The sequence below is a fragment of the Rattus rattus genome, chromosome 8, assembly GCF_011064425.1.
Source record: "Rattus rattus isolate New Zealand chromosome 8, Rrattus_CSIRO_v1, whole genome shotgun sequence".
Classification (NCBI taxonomy): domain Eukaryota; kingdom Metazoa; phylum Chordata; class Mammalia; order Rodentia; family Muridae; genus Rattus; species Rattus rattus.
In genome coordinates this window covers 95357276-95380105 of record NC_046161.1, presented here as the reverse complement: position 1 = coordinate 95380105, position 22830 = coordinate 95357276, and the positions used below count along the sequence as shown (strand labels likewise).

General features: G+C 43.0%; 3 protein-coding genes across 4 annotated transcripts in view; 1 reads left to right on the top strand and 2 right to left on the bottom strand.

Moving 5' to 3' along the window:
- Positions 1-2289, bottom strand: part of Acad11 (acyl-CoA dehydrogenase family member 11) — a 65150-nt gene extending 62861 nt beyond the window's left edge. Inside the window, exon 1 of the mRNA XM_032910387.1 lies at positions 2057-2289. Coding sequence (XP_032766278.1) covers positions 2057-2199 — 143 coding nt within the window. The 5' untranslated portion in view covers positions 2200-2289. The remainder of the gene's footprint in view (positions 1-2056) is intronic.
- Positions 2290-2407: 118 nt separating this feature from the next.
- Positions 2408-18899, top strand: Uba5 (ubiquitin like modifier activating enzyme 5). Of its 2 annotated transcripts, XM_032910388.1 has the most exons (12): positions 2410-3119; positions 5561-5606; positions 5697-5786; positions 8960-9069; positions 10131-10217; positions 10747-10831; positions 11150-11254; positions 11403-11530; positions 15505-15640; positions 15883-15961; positions 16143-16249; positions 17882-18899. In XM_032910388.1, exons 1-12 carry the CDS (start codon positions 2965-2967, stop codon positions 17963-17965), a joined length of 1212 nt encoding a protein of 403 aa, XP_032766279.1. In that variant the 5' UTR covers positions 2410-2964; the 3' UTR covers positions 17966-18899. The 2 variants fall into 2 exon arrangements, with proteins under 2 accessions (XP_032766280.1, XP_032766279.1); XM_032910389.1 differs by lacking the exon at positions 10131-10217 and having other exon boundaries at positions 2408-3119.
- Positions 18900-20833: 1934 nt separating this feature from the next.
- The window catches only part of Nphp3 (nephrocystin 3), a 41037-nt gene continuing 39040 nt past the window's right edge, over positions 20834-22830 (bottom strand). The window contains exon 27 of the mRNA XM_032910391.1: positions 20834-22412. Within this exon, the coding sequence (XP_032766282.1) occupies positions 22232-22412 (181 nt within the window). The 3' untranslated portion in view covers positions 20834-22231. The remainder of the gene's footprint in view (positions 22413-22830) is intronic.

The following is a 22830-nucleotide window of genomic DNA, read 5'->3' as shown; positions in this document are numbered from 1 at the left end:
TGGCGGTTTCCTTACAAAGAGTAATATTTCATAGGATAATAACCACAAGCCCTTGAAGTCTTTTACTTGTGGATTGTCCCATTTCCCCCAAGTTGATTCTATATGTCAGCACTGTCAAATAAGTTCTATAAACATGTGGGTATTTTGTGAATTCTCTATCTCATTGACATATCTAACTAATAATATGTCACCTTAATTCAGATTTCCCACTCATGTTTTTGGAATGTTTCTGTTAACCCTTTTCACATAAAATTTAGAAGCATTTTTGTTCTCATTAGAGAAAAAACAGAATTTTGATTGATTGCTTTGAATCTATAGATCAGGACAAAGAGCAAAATTTTTAATATTGACTTTCCCTGCTCATGTATATTATTTCTAAGGTTGTTTAAAAACAACCTAATAAGGTTTTCTTGTGTTCTATATGAAGGTCTTGCACACCTTCTATTAGATAATTTTTTGGGGTGTTTTTATCAGAACCTTTTGGGTGTCATATTTCAACTGCTGCTAAGATATAGAAATGCAAGTGACCTGTACACTTGACTTTAACAAACTATTACCTATGTAGCTCTTGGCTTTTCAACACACGAAGCAAGTTGTTTCTACACTGTATTTCTTGGTTGTTTCCATCCTGATAAAAAGTTTGATTTATATTGTGAAAACGTGTGGTTTTTTTCCCTTTATATTTATTTATTTGGTGGCACATGTGTGGGGGTCCAAGACCAACATGCAGGAAATGTATTTCTTTTTCCACAATGTGGTTTCCAGGGGTTTCTTTTGAGATTTTTTTTTGCAGCCTTAGTATGCTTTTATTTTTATAATTTTTCATGTCCTAGAAATGAATGTTTTTCCTCTGTTGAATATTACTTCCATACATCTATGTTAAATCAAGCTTATATATAACATTTCTGGAAAAATAAGATTTTGAGACCAAGGATTGCTACAGAGCACAGACTGGCCTCAAATTCACAATCACTTTTCCTCAGCCTCCCATCTCCAGAGATCTTTAAAGGAATGTTGGGATTAAAGCCATGTAGAACCAGGCTTGGCTTCAGAAGTAATTTTTGTATCACAACTAATTTCATTTATTGAGCATGATTTTGCTGAACATCCACTTAGTTCAGAATTATTTTAAACCAACACAGGACCACAGTAACTTGAGGATATATGACCTTTGTCTGAAGGCAGGACAATAAGCTGGCCAAATTCCACCACAGAGTGGACTAGTCACTGGCATTTGAACTCTGATCTCTTTCGATTTGTTTATAACACAAAGCATTACATGTAGAAGTGTCAACTATTCTTTATCCCACCTCTCCACAAATTTTTCTATGCTTAAGCCCTTTCACCTAAATTACTTCATTTCCTTATCAAGACTACTGGGAACAGGCAAATGTTACAAGAAAGAAACTTTGATCTCCAAATTTATGCTATAGTTAAATTCCAAAATAGAAAGGCTAGGCACGGTTTACTGAAGCCATATAAAATGATTTCATACTGGAACTCTTTAAAAGTGAAAAACCCTTAATTGTAAAACACTAGACTAAAACCAGATTCACTTGTCACTTGGGGAAAGGTACTCTCAGTCACCTCATCCAGTTTAATTCCCTTGCTTCAAGAACTTAAGCTTTAAAAGTGGAGTGGAATGTCTAGAATCTGAATTTGTATATTTTAGCTGCTATTATTAACCTCGTCTCGGGTGACTAAGTTCAATTAAACAAAATGGCACCAGCCCCTCAGAAAATGATCTTTAGATTGTATGTAGCACGAAAGGTCACAGAAGGTGTTAGGTATCCAAGAGTGTTCAGCCGCATCTCTCTCAGTGAATTAGACACATAATTTTAGTCCTTAACAAGACTGCATTGCATAATGGATACTGCACTTCTGCTACTGCCCTCTAATTCAGACTAGCCTGGGATTCAAGTACAAATTATGCAGGAAGCATCCTTGTAGAGAAAGAAATCGCGACCGGGCAAAAGAGACATCCACCCAGGGCGAAGGGAAGAAAAGCACCAAGCATAGACATGTTCCAGCAGGAGGCAAAGGCTATGGTCGATACCTGTATTGAGTAACAGTCAGCACAGCCCGGTGATCTGACCCAAAGCCGGGCAAGTGCTGATTCAGGTAGGCCTCCAGGGACCTGATGTCGAACTTGTGCTGGGGTAGCACTTCCACGGTGTCCCTGGTGACATCCATCTCCATGACTGCACCCGCTGTCCCTGTGTATAGAGATGAGGGATCCACAGACTACACAGACGTAGCGCCAAGGCAGAAAGGATACTAGAGCTTGGGGGCGTGGCCAGGCGTGGCTTAGGGGAAGCCAATCACCTAGACTCTGGACGATGTTGCTAAGCAACGTGGGCGGATGTGTCTTGTGACTTGGAGCCTGGCGGAGCAATAAAAGAATCGCCTGTTGTGGGCCCAAACTTAGAATTTACTATTAGCGTCAGAGTCGGAGGCTTCAGTTTTATAGAAACGCCAGGTCACAAACGTGACTCTAGCGAGTGAAGACACAAACATCTGTCACCCTAGAATGACGCGCCAGCGGAAGAACTGTGCGGTCCGTCCAAGAAGAGAGTCCGTCAGAACCTTGAGCCCTGGACTAAAAGACCCCTGTGTTTCTCATGGCCTCCTAGATTAGAAAGGCCGAATTGCCGTCGACCTGATCTGGACACTTATGACGCTGACCCTGCTGCGACCTGGTTCTTGTTCTAGAGAGGCCAACTGTTTTCAGGAGTGTTTGTACCAAGGGGAGCGATGGCGGCGGCGCACCGGAAGTGGCGTGCGGAAGTCCGGTGGGCATGCCGGAGACGTGTCTTACTGGGACCATTGGAGGCGCTTCCCCGGTGTAGGGATCAGGAAGGCTGTGTCTAGTCCTCCTGAACTTCGTGAGCCCAGCCGAGCAGCGTGGGGCGGCGGCGACGGCGGCGGTCCGGCCTGGGATCGGGGGCCACCGGGAGCCCAGCCATGGCCGAGTCGGTGGAGCGGCTGCTGCAGCGGGTTGAGGAGCTGGAGCAGGAACTCGCCCGGGAGAGAAGCCGGCGGATTGCCGGGGACGGCCACTGCGGCCGGACCCGCATCCAGAAGATGAGCGACGAGGTGGTGGATTCCAATCCCTACAGGTGATCCATGGCGGGACGGGCAGGGCCACGCTCTGGTTGAAGGATTCAGCCGGCCTCCTGCCGCTCCTTTCTTGCTGTGGAGGTCCTGTTCCCAGATGGGCAAGGCCACGTCTTATGCTAGTCTGAAGATAGTCTTCGCCAAGCGAGTTGACTCACGATTCTTCCTAGCATTCGGGAGGGTGAGCTAGGCGGCATTGTCGTGAGTTGCAGGCCAGCCTGGGCTACAGGAGTTCTAGGAAACCTTGGGCTGTGTAGTGAGACTACCTTTTCCCACGGGGAAGACTATTAAAAAAAAAAAAAAAGTCCAAGCCAGCCATCCATATGGTGCAACTCTTCTGCCTGCTGTCCTGTACCCAGTTTCCTGTCACCATTATCTTATTATCTTATTAGTCTACCTCGCTCTGCATAGACTGACTGACAGAAAGCTCTGTCAGAACCTAACATCTCATGTAAAGCCTCCAAGGATAGACCACAGCTTCCTAAATGCCTCTTAGTGTAATGTAGATGGAGCAGGATGAGGAAGAGTTAGTTACTAGGATGCTCACGAACATCCCTGAATATCGAACTTTGCCAGGGCTGCTGACCCTTTGCTCTCCCTAAATGGACTTATTAGTTTATGAAGGAGAAGACAGAGCAGTGGCTATGGGGAAGGTATTTACATCAAGACTGAGTGGATTCATTTCTCAGCTTACTAAGTAGTCAGTAACTTCTAATTGGTTCTAACAGCTGCTGAGTTTCTGGTTCAGATTACTCTCTGTAGGTGGGGCTGCAGGAGTGCCTATTTCTGCTGTAGTTTTGAAGCCTGAAGCAGTTTATGTGCAGTTCTTAGAACAGCAGTTGTACACGGCAAGCCTCGTAGATGACTGCAGTCAGTAGCATGCTTTTAGACCTTCCATTCCATGTGTTTTTTTCTCACTGCATCTCTAGGGCATTGCTGCTGCTGATTCTCTCTCATCTCACCAGTGAGAAAAGTGAAGAGAGCTATTTTAGAGGGATTGTAGTATATAATAGAATCTGTGGCATTAGGTTCCTCCCCAGTAAGTCACTAAGGCTATAAGCAGTGAGGCTAAAAACTGGGTAGTTTTTAACCTAGGTAAAGTTCCAGAAAGAGGACTATGTGTGTTGTGGGCCTAGAGACACTCTTGGGTGGTGACGTTGGTAACTCCTGCATGTGAATGTACGTAGAAGTTTCTGAGAACTTCCTGAGTTAGGGTGAGTAAGTGCAAGCACGTAGGAGATGAAGCAGGGGAGACACAGTTGCTGCCTTGAAGAATCGAGGTTATAGAAGAAAGGGAAGTTATAAATACCCACCCAGCAGTGAATAGTTGTGATCTAACCAACGGGACTACGGCTCCTAACACAAGAAATGTTTGTGCATCTGTGGTGGACATTTAAGAGTGAGAGGCAAGAAGTGAAAATACTATAATAGTGTGTGTGCAGCTCTAGATAGGGTCACACGGGGTTAAAGTGGAGAGATGGGATCAACCAGAGGCCTGCTGACTTTCCTAACAACCACAGATTCACATGTAGCATACAGATCGAACACATGAAAACTTTAATATGTTATATAGGTGTTTACCACAGTGTGAACGAATGTGCCAGACACACACACACACACACACACACACACACACACACACACACACACACTAATAGTGCAGATACGAAGTGCCTCTTTGACTCCTTGGCAAACAACAGATGCTTCCAAAAGCAGATATCCTTTTATTATGGGCAGAGGCCATGAGCTTAGTTCATTGTCTTTATCTACTAAAAAAGCAAGGGAAAGTAATGACATTTCACTTTGACCCTTAACATTTAAACCATTAGGTGTAGATCTTGGCTACACATTAAGATAAAGAAGTTATTTTAGAAGAAAAATACTGTTTCACAGGCAACACAGGAGAGTTCCTGGTCTCAATCCCAGTGATTTACTCATATCTAGTAAAAGTTAGCTTTTAAGCTTAGTTGGTCATCAAATTTGCTGTGTTTCCCAGGTTGACCATGAATTTCTAATCTTCCAGCCTCAGGCTCTCCAGTGCTAGGATTATAGACGAATGCCACCATTTCCTGCTAGGATTACAGATGCATGCCATCCCATCCCGCTAGATTCCTCCTCTTTTGAAGTGGTAATGATTGAGTTTTGGTGATTGTTTCCTTTGATGGTGCCTGACTATAAACATCAGTGTCAACTAAAAGATTGCAAGCCTGGGGCTGGAAAGTGCAGGCTGCTCTTCACAGACCCAGGTTTGATCCCCAGCACCCACACGGCAGCTCACCATGCAGAACTCTAGTCCCAGGTGATCTGCCACCCTCCTCTGGCCTCTGTAGTCACTGCATATGCCCGCAGCACCGAGTGTACACGCAACTCACCCATTCACATGAAAATAAAAATAAATAAAAAGACTGCAAGAGCTCTAAATTTGTTTTATTTTTCCTTTAAGCCGTCTGATGGCATTGAAACGGATGGGAGTTGTCAGTGACTATGAGGTATGATGAACTTGATTTCGGGGAATGAGGATAGTTTCTGGTGACAAATCAAACAGAGAGTATTAACATGAACTGTTTTGTGTTTCACAGAAAATCCGTACCTATGCTGTAGCAATAGTAGGTGTTGGTGGAGTTGGTAGTGTGACTGCTGAAATGCTGACAAGATGTGGCATTGGTAAGGTAAAAAGATTTCTCTTTGCCTGTCCAGTAGGAAACTGTTCACTCCTGGAGCAAATCAGGTACAGCTTAGCACTCTACTGCTTAATCAGTGGTTTATGATTTCTGTTATATTAGTTAAATTGCTCCTCTCAAGAGGCCGAGTCATATCTTTCTCCAGACAAAGGCTCCTATTATATTGCTAATTGAACAAAGGGCACTTAATTGGGGTCCAGAAACATTGGTTTAGGGCAGTGTAATGAGTAAGTAATTTGGAATTATTTTAGATACAGAACCTGTTAGAAATGATTCTGGGGTCACTCCCAAAACCCCACACCATCTGTGGCACTTTAGCAAGGCAGAAGTTTACTTCTGCAGGAGGGTGCATAGCCATGCCAAATCAAGCAGGCAAGCTCTCTCGATGGGAATTCCACTGGGCTTAGTTCCTGATGTAAGGGCTCCTGTGCCCCACTGTGGGTGGTCAGAGTTCAGCCTCACTCTACACAGTTGGCTAACTCAAAATGGCACAGCTGTGAGCGCAGTACAACGTTTGGGAACAGGATAGAGTCTGGAGCATATATTTTTGATTGACCCTGGAGGAATTTAAGTTTCTGCCACATGTCTTTACAGATTTAATTATTATTATTTTTATTATTCGTATACATCTCAATCAGTCTCCTCTTCCTCCACTCTTCTCAGTCTCTCCCCTCAACAGTTTTTTAAAAATGAAGTTTTGTCTGACTTTGATATAAAAGACAGTGTATCTAAGTGGGTAAAGTATGCAAATGAAACACTCAGATCTTGAAAAATCTTATCAGGCACTCAATGGAACACACACAGAGTGAAGGCATTGAGTTTAAACTGGGAGATGTTTCCGATTTTTTATTTAGCCCCTTTATTTTCTTTTTAAAACAGATGTGAATTGTAGAAAAGAAGTAACCTTCTGTCAGAATTTAATCAGTCAATCTTTTTTTTTTTTTTTTTTTTTTTTTTTTTTTTTTTTTGGGGCTGGGGACCGAACCCAGGACCTTGCGCTTCCTAGGCAAGCGCTCTACCACTAAGCCAAATCCCCATATCAGTCAATCTTAATTTATAAAGCCAAGGACTATTGATGTTGCTTAGTGATTGAATAGATAAGTTTTCCACAATTATCTGCCCTCTTGTTATTTTCTTATAATGTATTTAAATGAGTAATTATATTTCATGTTTTATATTATAATACACTTAATTATATAGTTACATAATATATTTCATTTGATATATATATATAACTTATACAATATATATAAAAAACATATTCTCCAATATCCGTTTGTCAACAAGTTAATATTAAAAGATAGTGGCTGCAAAATTGGCCCTCACTTATCAATTAAAGATGATGCCAACAAAATGCTACAATGTTTATTATGATTTTAATATCTCTGAAGTGGTTTACAGAATCAGGCCAAAATATTGCTTGTGGATGACTTGAGTACTCGGTTGATTAACAGGATATTGGAAATGCTGAGATAGTTGTTAAAAATGAGTATGTGGCCATATTAAAGCAGACTGCTAGACCTCAGCTATGTGGTTTTAATCCTTAGGTGTCAGGTAAACCAGAAAATTGTCATAACTGGTTTCCAGGTAATCTGACAGTGCAGAGACTAAATCCTGAGAATGAATGACTGGATCCTTGCTTGGGTGCTTACTAGGAAGGAAGCTTCCAAAAGCAGATATCCTTTATTATGGGCAGAGGCCATGTGCTTAGTTCATTGTCTTTATCACACATATTGCACTTTGTCACAGTGCAGCTCATACATAGAACTCAGTCAGAATCTGTCTCTTAATAGACTGCATATTAATATTGGTGCCGTGCTTCCTGCCCCACCACCAATTCAAGGATGCTTCAGGTGCTGCTAGATGAGGCCACAGCAGTGGCTCCCAAGGCCTGCTATAATTAGAATCCTGGGACGACTTTGATGGCTCTCATGGCCGTTGTACTTATCATGAGTAAATAGGGATGCTGTCAGTGAGCTGCAGACACAGCATTTTCAGAAACTCTTCCAGTGATCTCACTGGATGCCCAGCTCTGTAAACTAAGACTGAATGGACGAGTTTCAGGAACTCTTCCTTCTAGCAATAAAACATAGACAGGAAGCTAATTGATGAAGGGTAGTGGGGAAATAGTGCTTTGGAGACCCAGAGCCCAGTTCTGTCCCTGCAGGTGTCTGCAGCTTCCTGGATCACCAAGTCTTCCTCAGCCACTTTGCTTTCCAGATGTGATGCAGGCTGGAGAGTTGATGTCAGTTCTCTGTGACCTAAGCCAAGTAGGGGCAGAGTAACAACCTCCACTTCTTTGTACTCATTTAAAAGCTTTCTCTCACCTAGCAAATATTATTGAATGAGCCATGGTTTAGGGACTTGGGAGTTACAAAGGGCCTAAGTGGTATCTTTGCTTAATAAGCTATTGAAGGCTCTCTGGGTGTTGTCATAGGCAGGGTTTTTTTTTTTTTTTTTTTTTTTTTTTTTTTTTTGTTGTTGTTGTTTTTTAAGTTTCTCTATTGAGAAGAGTAGAAGGAGGTCTGGGGATTTAGCTTTATGGTAGAACAGTTGCCTAGCATGTATTAGGTCCCAGGTTCAAACCCTAGCACTGCACAGAAAGGAAAAGGAAAAGAGTAAGATCTCATTTTTATAGATTCTAACCTCTTCTTACTGATAAGAAATATGAAATTCTGCTCATTTTAAGTGATATGCATGTGTGGCAAACACTGAAGTGGACCTAAGAACAGAGCAGGAACAGGAACTAACTGGTTGATAATTCTCTTTGGAGTAATGAATTTTCGCCTTGGCTTGCATATGTGGTGTGTCATACAAAGGAAGTCAAGTTAAAGAGGAGGCAGTAGGATCTTGTTACCCTCCTAAAATTCAGTGTGAGAATGAAATGGAACAGCCATTCCTTCTCATTGAGCCAGTCTGTGGAAGCAGCATGGCCCCGGGTTAGGGAGGGCCACTGCACTGCCTCCTGCATTAGCTGTGTGCTCTCAGTATGGGCCCTGAGCTGCCTTGTCAGGAAGCTGAGGATGAAAGGAGCTATGTGTTTATCTCACAGGGCATTTAGTAAATCACTAAGCCTTAGAAGTAACTAATGTTCTCACACCACTAACAGTGAGCCTTGTTTAATGTCGTTTTTCATTGAAACACCACTGTTTTTATTTTAGTTGCTACTCTTTGACTATGACAAGGTGGAGCTGGCCAACATGAATCGACTTTTCTTCCAGCCGTATCAAGCAGGGATGAGTAAGGTCCAAGCAGCAGAGCACACCCTGAGGTGACTTGGGTAGCGGGGTGTGTGTGTGTGTGTGTGTGTGTGTGTGTGTGTGTGTGTGTGTGTGTGTGTGTGTGTGTGTGTGTGTGCATGGAGTGGGATCTTGTTTTGTGACCTGTTGTGAGCTAAGCTGAATATAAACAGACTTGGGTTCTCTCCATGAAATGCATGTTTCACTTATGCAAAGAATTCTCTTACTTCTTAGACCAGGGTTAGCAGACTTTGTATAGGGCTAGAGTGTGCATAGTTTCGTTTTTGCTGCCACTGCTTAACTGTGGCCACAGTGTGAGTCTAGTCACAGACAACACCAAGTGATTGGACATGCCTTTGTTCCCATCCAACTTAAGTGTTAGACTCTGAAATCTAAATTCTAGTTTTTAACCTAGCAAAATGCCCTGAAAAAAATTACCCCCAACTATTAAAGAATAGTTCTGAAATACCTGTGTGGGACATGTTACAAATTCCAACAAACAGGAGCTTGAGGCACTTGTGAGGAATGGCCCAAAGTTGAGGTCAGCCTGGACTGTGTGAGAGGACTGCACCAACCAGAGATTCATAGTGGAACCCAAACCGGGCAGTTCTTACCTTAAGACTGTACTGAAACAGGGAGTGGGCCTGTAACATTTGGCTCGTGGAATATGATGTGCCAGCCCCAAACTGTGGGGCCTCAAACATTCTTGAACTAAACTGAATAAGACATAAAGAGACTGCTGGGCTGACCTGGACCCTCCAGTAGCGGTGAAGGTTTTGTTCCCAGCACATGATCACTCTGGGTTAGGATGGAGGCATTCTTGTGGTCTTTATGACGTCTATATTAGCGTCCTACGTTGGCCTTGCAGAAAGACACAGACATCAGTGGTATACCGGGCTGCATGCATGGCTACAGTGCAGCGGTTGCAGCCTTCGGGCTGAGGGATGGACACAGGTGATCTGTGTGTCTTCACCCTCAAGTGCAACACAAGTCGTAGACAGGACTTTGTCGTCCTCACACCCACTGCCCCGCTCTAATGCTTTCTGTCCTGTTCCTACGAGGAGCACTTGTGACGGCTGCTTTTCCCTCTCAGGAGCATTAACCCTGATGTTCTGTTTGAAGTTCACAACTATAATATCACCACCGTGGAACACTTTGAACATTTCATGAATAGAATAAGGTAAAATGCATGAATATTTTATGTCGTCTTGTTAAACAGCTCAGTTAAACAAGCACTAGGAAGTCTATTGACACTTTTCCAGCTTTTAGGAGAAGTAATTTTTACGTAATGTTTATTAGAATAGTTCTCTATTCAGAAAGTGGCTTAACTGCTGTATATATAACATTAAACATGATGCTATAATTGAAAATTGACTACACAAATAAAATTACAATGTATGTTGCGTCCCACTGGGTGTGGTAGTGAATGCCTTTGACGCCAACACTTGGGAGGCCGAAACAGTAGGACTATAAGTTTGAGACCTTGCTTCAAGAAATAAGTCGGGATTTAATAATGGGTTTGCATTTGGTTGCTTTTTGAGACAGGATCTCATGTGTCAAAGGGTTGGCATGGAGCCAGTGATGGTCCTCCTGCCTCAGCCACTCAGGTGTTAAGACCACAGGTGTCAGCCGTCAGGCCATAGGGCAGAACAAATAAATGTATTTTGTATCCTCCTTTTTTTCAAATACAACTTATTTTCCTTCTGTAGTAATGGGGGATTAGAAGAAGGACAACCTGTTGACCTAGTTCTTAGCTGTGTGGACAACTTTGAAGCTCGAATGGCAATAAATACAGTGAGTGTTATGTGAGGCGCTGCAGCCTGGGTTAACCCATGTTCTATGTAAATAGAGTGTTAAGCTTAAAGCCTATCTTCATGGTTATCCTGAGCTTAAAATGTGTGGTAAGAGCTCTGACCTCACTTGTGATCTGTTCTGCTGTGTGGGTTTTAAAGTCGGTGAATATTGTATAAGTATTCTAGTCACCATTGGGTTTTCCTTGCATTCATATAGTGTGTGTCTGTGTGTCTGTGTGCATGTATACGCCACCATATCCATGTCCACCAAGGGGGTTGGCAGTAATTTGTGCTGTTTTGTTTGCCTTTTCCTGTTAAGGCTTGTAATGAACTTGGTCAGACATGGATGGAATCCGGGGTCAGTGAAAACGCAGTTTCCGGGCACATCCAGCTCATGGTCCCTGGAGAGTCGGCTTGCTTTGCGGTAGGCATTGTCCTGGCACCCTGCCACTGTTAGCTGTCAGTGACCTCTTGTAATGGTGTCTGCAACTCAGAGGAGCAAAGGAGGGGAGGGTAAGGCATTTCATTCTCTCTCTATCTCGTTTGAAACCGGTGTCTTCTTTCTTCTGTAGTGCGCACCACCACTTGTAGTTGCTTCAAACATTGATGAAAAAACCCTGAAACGAGAAGGCGTCTGCGCGGCCAGCCTCCCCACCACCATGGGAGTGGTTGCAGGGATCTTGGTACAAAATGTATTAAAGTAAGTGAGGGCTGATTTTTCTGAATTGTTTTGTACACCTTGGATAAAAATGTAATCCATACAGTACTCCAAGAATTGGTATTGCCAACTAAGTAGCTCTCTTAAACTTAAATTTACTTTTAAGTATAGTATACATATGTGGACCTTTATTAGCTGTGTGTGTGTGTATGTGTGTGTGTTTGTACGCATGCACATGTATCTATGTGAGTGTGTGTATATATGTTTGTTTAAATGTCGGTTACTTCCTGCATTTGGAATAACTCTTGTCAATACTGCAGTGCTCTATATACCCCGCCCTGTATCACTGGAGCAGAGGCTGTACTAGGAGAATGCGCCACTGGATATTTTCAACATGCTGCAGACGTAATGCACTTCAGAGACCCTAGACAAGATAACCCCCGGCTCGGCCACTGTAGCACATGTGCTCTTTTGCTGATTGAAATGGGTGACACGTTACTGTGACATATTCAGCAACCATATTCAGCAACCTAGATAAAGCTGTACAGACAGACAGTGGGTGGGGACCAAGGCACAAATACACTTGCTCCTACTATCGTGATGCTCTTAATAAGCATCATTCAAATATTATTCAAGATCAGATCCCTCAATGCTCGTTTTAACTGCAGCTAAAAGTGAGAAAAATGGGTTTTGCATAGCTATTGTTTGTGTCAGTTAATGAACAATTCACTCTTTAAGAGAAGACTTCTTCAGAATTCCCTAACTCTGGCTAATTTTTGTCCCACTTGAGGGTTAGCAGCTGAGTTATGTCTACGTCTCCAGTATAATCAATGCAATGAGGTAAATAAGTGTCCAGCATCAGAAGTGTGGCCCGGGAGGGGTCATAACACGCGTAGCACAACTCTGAAGGAGCAGTCTAGGGCTGCGTAGTACAAGACCTGTGCTGTCTAAGCATCAGTGGGAACTGAACACTTTATGATGTTGTACAAAGAGGCTACGCATTGCCTTCAGGGTTCCTCCATTAACTTACATCTCCAAACGTTTATGCTATCACAGTGCTGCAGACAGCATCCTACGTATGTCCTCGAAGGCCCAGTTTGTCTATAGTGTGGGTTTCTGCAGCTTACTTAACATATTACCTGGTTATCTCGGAAAGAGATTGTATCGTCCAGCAAAGACTCCAGGGACTTGGCTCACACATGCTGTAAGAAACATTAGTGTCTTCAAACTCTTAGCGCTTTGCCCGTCAGAAGAATGGCTACTTCAGTTTCCACTCATTTGCTTAGAAAAACGGGCTGGGCACTCACGGTTTTTTCTGTGAATGATCATTGTACTATCATCTGCTGTTTTTTTTTTAATCCCTTGTTATATATTTAAAGATCTATTTGTTTATTTAATGTGCGTTAGTGTTTTACCTGTATGTGTGTTGGCTTGAGGGTGTTGGATCTCCTGCAAGTGGAGTTACAGACAGTTGTGAGCTGCCATGTGGCTGCTGAGAATTGAACCTGGGTCCTCTGGAAAGCAGCCAGTGTTCTTAACCATGAAGCCGTATCTTCAGCCCCCTTGTTATATATTTAGAATATGTATTTTCAGATTTTTTTCTGGGAGTTTGATTTTTTAATCTTTATGTGTACATAATGTATGTGTGTGGGTGTGTGCATGCACTCTTGCTTGTGTGTACATGTTGTGTGTGTGTGTGTGTGTGTGTGGAGGGGGTGTGTGCATGCACTCTTGCTTGTGTGTGTATCCAGGTGTATGCTTGTGCTGCACGTGAGGAAGTTGGTCGATAGCCTCCGTTGTCAGTCTTCACCTCCGCCTTGTGTGGGGATACTGCCTGCCTTTTATTGGTCACCTTTGCAGAATAGCCTTTGGCTATCCCGGGTCTGTCCTGGGTCTGTCCTAGGACTTCCTGCCCATTTGCCTGCAGACCAGTGCGATGGAGGCATTTTGACTTCCCCGATGATCCGGCTTGTGTAAAGTTGTTGAAGGAATAGCCAAGACACGCTCTTAAAGAGAATGCCATTTGACAAGGGCAGGATCACAGTGGACTCTTATGTGTTGGAAGTGTTTGATTTCACCTGATACTGTTTACATCAGTGACTTAGTATAGTTCTGGATTACTGCATTTAAAGGTATATAGTTATAGTAGGTTATATTGTTTTTTTTAATTAAATTTAGTATCACATGCCATATTTTTGTCTGGGGGTATGCATGTGTGCACATATGTCTAAGGTATGCTTTTCTGTGCATCCATATGTGAAGGCCGGAGGGCAACATTGTGTGTCTTTGTCCGTTTCTTTACTTTTGACAGTTTGATGCATGTGTGAAGTACATTTTGATTACTTTAACCTCTTCTCCACCTCTCGTACTCTCCTTCCCACCCCTTTTACTCCTGACAAATCTTCCCACATTTATGACTGTTATTGTTTCAAGAGTCACTAAATTTAGGCAGGACCGCCTGTATGGCCATGGGTTCGGAACGTCCTTTGGTGCCTGGTGGGCACTCATGGGTACACAACTGCAGACAATGATTGTCCTCCCCTCAGGGCCCAGTAGACAGTACTTGAGCAGGAGAGGGTAGGGCCCACAAGCCCCTCCCTGACCCCGACTCCTGACAGGTCCATTGCAAAGCCACAGCTGCTGCAGGGCGTCAGCGCAGGGCGGTTCCGTGCCAGGTAGGCAGCGTGTGTAGCCCTTCTGCTGTCTGTGGCTCCTGAGTCCTTTCCACCTCCTCTGCTGCAGGATGGATGGGTAGGGATGTCCTTCCTGTTCAGGCCTGAGCACTCAGCCATCTCTTATCACTTGTCCTCAAGCAGCCGTGTGTCTGTGTATTCAGTGCTGATCATTGCAAAGAGAGGCTTCTCTCTAAGGCTGGGGTAGCATCTGTCTGTCCTGGGTATACGTCTAGAGATTTAGCATACAGTCTGGTGCTGTGATAGGTTCCACAAACACAAACAGCAGTGGTGATTCACCTCGGGGTCTAAGACTTCAGCCATGGGTTTCTGATTGCCTTTACAGTACCAGGTTTGAATTCTCCTTTGTAGAGCAGGCCTCAAATCCAGTCAGAGGAGGTTGGTTCCGACCTCACCCCTCCGCCAGCATTGGTGCCATTACTCCACCTGTGGGCACTTCTTGCCTGGCAGGCTGGTATCGGTTATAGGGTTTACAACCGGATAAGCCCATTGATGCCTTTTCTCCCCCAGCAGCCTGCATAGCACCTTCTGGCACTATAAAAGCTAGCCAGGGGGAAGAGGCTTCTAGCTCACTTTCAATTTGATTTCTCTATGCCTTGCATCTAAGGTGTGTGTCACATTGTTTTTTGAGACAAGGCCTCTTAGTGAGGTAGGAACTCTCTGTTTTGGCTGCACTGGCTATAGAGCAAGACCCTGACAGATCTTCCTGTCTCCATTCCCTTCTCCCTCTCAGACATGGGATTACAGCTCATGATGCTGTGCCTTTTATGTGGGCACTGGGGATCCAAACTCAGGTTCTCACACTTGCACAGCAGGGGCTCCATCCATTGAGCCGTCTCCCCAGGCCCACCCAGAAGCTCAGGCTTTAGAAACACCTCCCTCACCTGGCAGTCTTCCGAGACCAGTGCGAGACCAGTGCTGTTCTCCTGAGGTGAGCGCTTCTCCTGAGGTGAGCATGCTGTACTTGCCAGCAGCTCATCTTTATCAGGCTCAGTGATGGAAGGGGGTGAGCTGTCCTTTCCTTCACTTATCTAACAAATATCCACGCATCTATGTGAGCCAAGTCTCTAAGTAAGGTGAGAAAGTCACTGTTTTCTAAGTTTTTAGAAAATTCATTACCTATTCTATAATTTACTTACTTCTAGTACTTTGTTTATTTAAGCCTACTTTGATTTTCTCTTTTCTTTTGTGTTTTGAGATGAGATCTCATTGTATATCCCTGGCTGGCCTAGAACTCACAGAAATCCACCTGCCTCTGCCTCCCAAATGCTAGAACTAAAGGTGTGCATCACCATCCCTGACTAATTTGATTTTCTTTTTCAGGTTTCTGTTAAAATTTGGGACTGTCAGTTTTTACCTCGGATACAATGCCATGCAGGACTTTTTCCCTACCATGTTCATGAAGCCAAACCCTCAGTGTGATGACAAAAACTGTAGGAAGCAACAAGAAGAATACAAGGTACACACAGTCAGTCAGAAAATCTGAGGATGCCATCACCTAGGACAGTGACTCTCACAAGAGACAGATTCGGAATATAATATAAATGGATTCTGGATTTTTATATTTTTAGTTAATCTAGCATACTGGGAAAACAAACATCCATTCTTGCTTTTGGTAAGATCAGATGCCTGTGTGAGTGCTTGAGGAGTGCTGCAGAGAGCTGAGAAGGAGTAACGTGTTGGTACTGTTTGCATCCACAGAAGAGGGCACCAGTGCAGCCCACGCAGGAGACTGCGCCCCAAGAGGAGGAAGAGGTAGTTCATGAGGACAACGAGTGGGGTAAGAAGCCATCACACTCACACTGTGAATCTACTCTTTTCTGGGAGGAAATCGAAGGTCATACAGAATTTTAAACAATGTTTACAGTGTTTTCTGGGAGGGAATGTACGATTGCACAAAAGTATAAATAATTCTTGTGGTTTTCTTGAGAGTGAGCTCAGAGTCACGTTTAATCCTACAGGCATTGAGCTGGTGTCTGAGGTTTCAGAAGAGGAACTGAAGAACTCGTCAGGCCCTGTTCCCACCTTACCTGAAGGAATTACAGTGGCATACACAGTCCCAAAGAAGGTATTTGTGGAATCTGATTTGCCCGTATGTAAATGTCAGATAAGAGAAATATGTATTTCTCTTCTTTCAGCTTTATCTTATGTTGTAGGCTAGTGGGGCATTTCCTGTTTTAGATATTTACATGTAGGCAGTGAGGTATTAACTAGATATTCAGTGTCAGCAAATTTGAAACTGAGAAAGTGGAGACTTTTAAAAATTCACTGATGTATCAGTGCAATAGATTTTGATTAAAATAAAATATTACTTTTACATAGTGATAGTTTTAGCCACAAACCCACTGAGGTTTACTTCAGGAAAGGGTGATGGTGATCCTAGCACCCAGGAGACCGAGGCAGCAGGTTTGCAGGTCTGAGATGAACCAGGATATGTAATATCATGGAAGTGGAGGTCATGGGAGGTCATGGGAGAGGTGCGGGGTGGTGGGCGAGGGGGAGAGAAAGAGAGAGAGGAGGGAGAGAGAGGGAAGCGAAGGAAGGGGAAGGAGGGGAGAGAGAGAAAGCATGTGCATGAGAAAACCTAAGAAGATAGAGACTCTGTCAAGTGAAGACTTACAGATCAGGGCTCAGATCACCAGACAAGAAGACAGATAGGCAGTAGGCATTGAAAAGTTGCTAACCATTAGTAGTCATCAGGGGCATCAGATGAAGGCCAATGAGGCACATCTCACTCTAAGTGAAAGAGGTGAAGAGCTGTGCAGAAAGTGAGCCTAGACGGTAGCATTGCTGTCAGCAATGTAAATTAGTCCATCCATTTTGGAAGACAACAGAGGCTTCTCAGAACATTAGAATGACTGTATATGTGATCCAGTACTCCCACCGGGCGTGAGGTATAGAACGACTGTATATGTGATCCAGTACTCCCACCGGGTGTGAGGTATAGAACGACTGTATATGTGATCCAGTACTCCCACCGGGGGTGAGGTATATATCTAAAGTATATAGAGCCAAAATGTCCTTTGACCAATAAATAAAAGATACATGTGCACACATACGCATGTGCACACACACAGTGGACTACTGCTGAGCAGAAGAGAATGAGAACTTGTTACTTGTTAGAAGGTAGATGGAACTGCAAGTAATTAAGTAAAATAGATGGACGGCACATCACATGATCTCAGACTCTGCAAGGTTCGATGTTATAGAAGTCGAGAGTGGACTAGTGCTCTCAGGGATGAGCAGGGCAGGAGGGAAAGGTTGATGAGCAGCTTGTAAGTCACAGCTAGCCAGGGACACTAAGCTCTGGTCTGTCACAGAAAGGTGGCTGTAGGCAGTCCTTGTTTATGTTAAGAAAGCGAAAGGAAATGATGCTTGAGTGTTGTCATTTCAAAGACATGTTTAGAGGGATATGCTTATCCCGGCGTGAACATTACAGTGTCCCTTAACTTCATGGTCCAATATAAATGAGTGCAATTTTATATTAAAAAGTACACTCAGTAGGACTGCCAGGAATATTGAAGTTGCTGCCTCCTGAACAACCTTTTGGTGGGTAATATAGAGAATTTGATGTCTAAAAATACTTTGAAATATATCAGAAAATCCGGTTTCTCAGCAAACTGAGCGTGGTAGAGCAGACTGCTGTGGACAAGCAGTGTGGCACGGTTCCATTTCATGGTACTTCCCCTTTTGTCGACAGAGAGAGGATTCTGTTTCTGAAGTAACGGTGGAAGATTCTGGTGAAAGCTTGGAAGATCTCATGGCCAGGATGAAGAACATGTAGACAGTGGGCTGGCACCTGCCTTGTTTCCTTGCTTACGCTATTACTCCCTTGGAATTAAACAGTCAGAACTAATAAAACTTAGTGCCACCTTGGTTGGCTTGTGAATCATCACTGAGTCGTTACGCTGTGTGGAACACTAGTGGTTTCCTCGTGCTTCCCTGTACAGCCTGATCAGTACCACAACTACAGGAAGGAGAGGAGCGGACCATCCCATTCCATAACTCCCTTTATGTAATCCCACGTCTGTGGCCTGAGGCTCTGGACGATAAATAACACAAATGGAGGATGGACTGTGTAACCTGCTAGCTGTGGTGACACGTGTCTGAGTGAATGGCTTCCTACAGTTAACCCACTCATAGTCTGACCAGGAGTGACTTAAAACAGCCTATAGAATAAAAACATGCCTCAGATGTTTCTGGATGAAATAGAAGCAGAATGCCTTCATTGGTAGTGTATAAACCCATGGGTCGAATCTTTAGGGCAAAGCCTAGATAAACGTGAGCCGTTTTCATGCAGACAGAAGTACATCCAGGAGACATTGGTTACAGTCTAACTTTCCTCAACCAAGGAGAAGGCATTGCTCTCTGTAGCAGAAGCGTCCAGAGTCACCATGTTACTGGAGAACACCATCCATACTATACCCATCACAGGGCTCCTCAATACCTGATCTATAATACTGAGATGCTAGCGAGGCTTGTCAACAACAAACTCAGACTGCCTCTGCAGAGGTGAGCAGGGTTCCCTGCAAGGGTTCCACTTCCCAACTGTGAGCACCTCAATTGTAAACGGATGCCAGATGTGAACTATTGGTGTTTTAACCTTGAAGATATGGGATGTGTCATTATGAATGTCTAAATTATATGTATTGGGAAATGTTAGCAGAAGTTAAAAGTGCCATTCTCTCTTGTAAAATAAAGTTGTAAAGACCAACTCACGTTCAGTGCACTTGCTTTGAGATTGTACTATTACATGTGATTTTTATAGTTATGGTGAAGTTGAATGTTTCTAGCTTTGAAACTTAACGTTTATGTTGCCTTGATTTTTAAAATTTTTACAACTGTTTTTACAGAATATAAGCATATTGGATTGGAGAATAACTTTAAATCACCAGACATGTTTTACATTTTAAGATGGAGTACATTTTTTTTCTAGAATAATTCTTTAGAATTACTGGTTCATGAATTTTCAAGGTCCACCGTCTTCTGAAGATCTGCTTACTGTACCAAATTCTAATGCATCTTACTCTTACCTAGTAGTGTCGTGAGAACTACTGGGTTATCTCTTTTTCTTTTTCTTTTTTTTTTTTCTCGGAGCTGGGGACCGAACCCAGGGCCTAGTGCTTGCTAGGCAAGCGCTCTACCACTGAGCTAAATCCCCAACCCCCAACTACTGGGTTATCTCAAGCAAGCAAACAAACCAACCCAAGCTGGCAGCAGGCACCTGTATCCAGTAGTGTTCTCCCTGTAGTCAGCCACAGAGACTGAGGGGCAACAGGCAGAGGGTGAGAATTATCATAGAGAGGTTCTAGAAATTCAGCCAGATTTATAAACACTGCATCCTAACAAAGGCAAGGAGTTCCAATATCGTCTTACCACAGTGACTCCAGGATCTGGAGTCTAGACGGCAGTAAGCAGGCATACTTCTGTTTCTTGCTGCTAGCAGAAAGGTAATTGTGCCTCTGCTTTAGATCTTTGTGTTTCCTTCTCATTCTCCCTGGACACCCACAAATGTAGACCCGTAGGAAAAGGCAATGAGTTTATGTCAGAGAAGCTTTGACCTCCCCAGATCACAGTTTTGTTTTTCATAATTCCCATTCTGAAATGTACTGAAGACAAGTTAGAGCAAAATTTGGTTCCTGCCAGTCATTTATTATTGAGAGACTTGTCTGAAGATTACCGTTTTGCTGTGTGTGTGTGAATGTATGTTAACATGAACACAATCTGGGAGGCACACCTATGTTAACATCTGTGAACCAAATAGCTGTTGATGTGAGAACATCAGACTGCTTTAGAATCACACATGCACACGCAAAGGTTCCTCACAGCCGCTCTTCACGTTCTCACGAAGGCAAAGAACACACTGTTAATGCAGTGAGTAGATAAAGTAAGGATTTTATTATGTACTAAACTTGAATATATAACTTAGAGAAAAGTATAATTTAGTGACTACCTCAGTTATAATTTGTACCATAAAGTCCATTAAATAACACTGCAGTTTCTAAAATATTTTGTATAGTTCTCAAATCTAAATTTTAGAAGAACAAAGAATATGTTTATTTGAAGAATCTTTTAGAGTACTGGTCACAGATTATTTCTCAAAGTTTTTTTTAATTTAAGGAAATTAATACTATATTTTCAGTGTATTAAATTAGTCATGAAATAGATTTTTAAGCTTTGATATGCTAGTTATAAAATCAATGTCTAATATGCTCATGAATTCTGTTATTTGTACCTTTCAGAGGGGGCAAACCCCAAAGATAGGTTATGGTCATATTTTAGCCTTTCATTTCCTCTGAGCCTCCTCCAAAAGGTGGAAGGAGAAAGCTTATTTTGTCACGTCCCGTATAACTTAAGTCACCATAGTAGTGTGTAGACTTTAGCAGTGCTTCCCAAGCTCAAAGATTCAGCAGGAGTGAGCTGGCCAGGGAGGGCCTTGAAGTCTGAATTGTAAGTTTTGACTGGTAATGGCACTGGCTTCTGCATCCCCCAGGAGTTGGGTGACACTGGGCACACCTTGAGGTCACCAGAGTTCTTCAAGTTGAACAAGTTTACTGAGTAAACTCAGCCAATATTCAAGTCTGCTGAAACATGTTCAATGTTTATTCTTAAATAATTATGCAAAATAGCCCTCTAATACAGAGTACAAAACAACTTTCAAATTGCACTTTTATTTTAAAACAAATACAATTTTTATGCCTGTCATCTTAACAGTAATACATATTGAGATCTTGTTTAAAATCTTTGAAAGTTTTACTATAAATATACAAATAAAAATATCTAAAATGTGGCAATATTTATAAAGTCTATAAAAATATTTAATTTCCAGTATAAAAACAACATCTAATTGAGGTAAAGCAAGATTGATTTCGACCATTTACAAAAGAAATGGACTTGTCATGGCTGTGTGTGTGTGTGTGTGTGTGTGTGTATGTTCTCAGCACGCGTGCGTGTGCTGAGAACTAAACCCAGGGTCCAATGCATACTAATGCTGTATCCTCAGCTCTACTTTTTCATTTTGTGACAAGGTCTCACTAAGGTGCCCGGGCTGGCCTTGAACTCACCCCATACTCTTAAACTGGTAGTGACGTTGAGAACCTCTTGCCTCAGCCCATGAGTAGCTGGATTCTCAGACCTGTACCACAACCAGAAAGATCAGGATGGTAAAGAGCTGACACCCGTGGTTGCATGGATGCCAATCAGAATCACAGCACAGAAAGCAGAGGCTGGCTAAATCAGCTTAGGGAAAAGGAAGGCTCAAAAGCAAAGCCAGCCGTCGTAGTATGTACCTGTGGTCCCAGCACTCAGGAGGCTGAGGAGGAATGATCCAGAGTCCATGGTTGCCCTGAGCTACAGAGATTCACAACAGAGGCTAGGGAGATAGCTCAGCTGGTGAAGTGTCTGCCATACAAGCATAAGGATCCGAGTTCAATCCCCAGAACCCACTTTAGAGAGCTGGGAGTAGAAATGGAAGCTTGTAATCTTGTCTTGGGTGGAAGCAGAATAGGTCACTAGGATGCCAGATGGCCATTCACCCCAGTTAAATGGGCACCAAGTCACTGAGACCCTGTCTCAAAAAAAAAAAAAAAAAAAAAAAAAAAAGTCAAGGTGAACTGCACCTGAGGAATGATACCCAAGGCTGACCTCTGACCCTCACATGTAGCCCTTGAAAGTTCTTTGAGGTAGAGAGCTGGCTCAGAGCCCTGCTAGGAACAGACAATGAACAACAGGGCTAAGGTTGCTCTTGAGGGAGGAAAAGAACGGTGGAATTCTTAAACCATGGGATCCTGCCAGCTCTTGTTTCAGAGACCAAGCCACTCCTCCTGCCATTGAATGCTGATGTTTTCATCCTGGATCTCATCCCATAGGAAACAGGTTCTTTAATCAATTTACACTTGGCACAACAATTCAATACATCATACAAACGCCAGTTAAACAACACTGCCGATGTTGCAAAAATGATTTTTCTATAAAAACATTAAGTTTTGAGTTAGAGTGTTCCAGATGTTTAGTTGTTTGAGCCGGAAGTATTCTTGCAAAGAATTAACAGTTAGCTTTGTCCTTGGGGAAGGAAAACGTTAGGAGAATGAGTTGTTTTAAAGAGAAGCGTGTCTCCACTTGATGACTGCCTTGAAGGAGCTTTTCCACCCAAAAGTGATGTCTCTGCTTCTTTAATTTCCATCGCCCTTTTGTACAGTTCAGCAGCCTTTTCAAAATTCCCTTCTTCATAGCTTTGAGAGGAAAAAACATGAGAGATGTGCTGCTATTAAGAAGAAGCTCTTGCTTCTAAGTAGCCATCCGAGACACAGAAAAACAAGTTGCAAATAATCTGCTATTCCTACTGAACTCTTTTTCTTTCTCCTCTAAGATATTCACCCAGGTAGACCAGTTAGCCAGGACTCCCAAACCCTTCTATCTGTACTGTTGAACTTTCTGTCTCTTGCATGTGCACCAGTAAAACCCTGTTGTCATGGATGCGAAGTGTTGTTATCACCTGCATCCCGAGATGAACATATAGGAGTGAGCAAAACTCAACACACAACTTACTTGTCAGCTCGGAGGTTACTAGGCAACCCTATCACCCCACGGCAGCAGCACCGGTAAAAACCATCTTCACTATTTGCCACCCTACACACCTCCAAAAAGTAA

Bases quoted from the DNA above. Each gene is read 5' to 3' on its own strand.
- Uba5 (XM_032910388.1), top strand. From the start codon at position 2,965: ATGGCCGAGTCGGTGGAGCGGCTGCTGCAGCGGGTTGAGGAGCTGGAG. The intron at 5,607-5,696 runs GTATGATGAACT...TGTGTTTCACAG, and splicing joins GAGTTGTCAGTGACTATGAG to AAAATCCGTACCTATGCTGT. The intron at 16,250-17,881 runs GTATTTGTGGAA...TTTTGTCGACAG, and splicing joins CATACACAGTCCCAAAGAAG to AGAGAGGATTCTGTTTCTGA.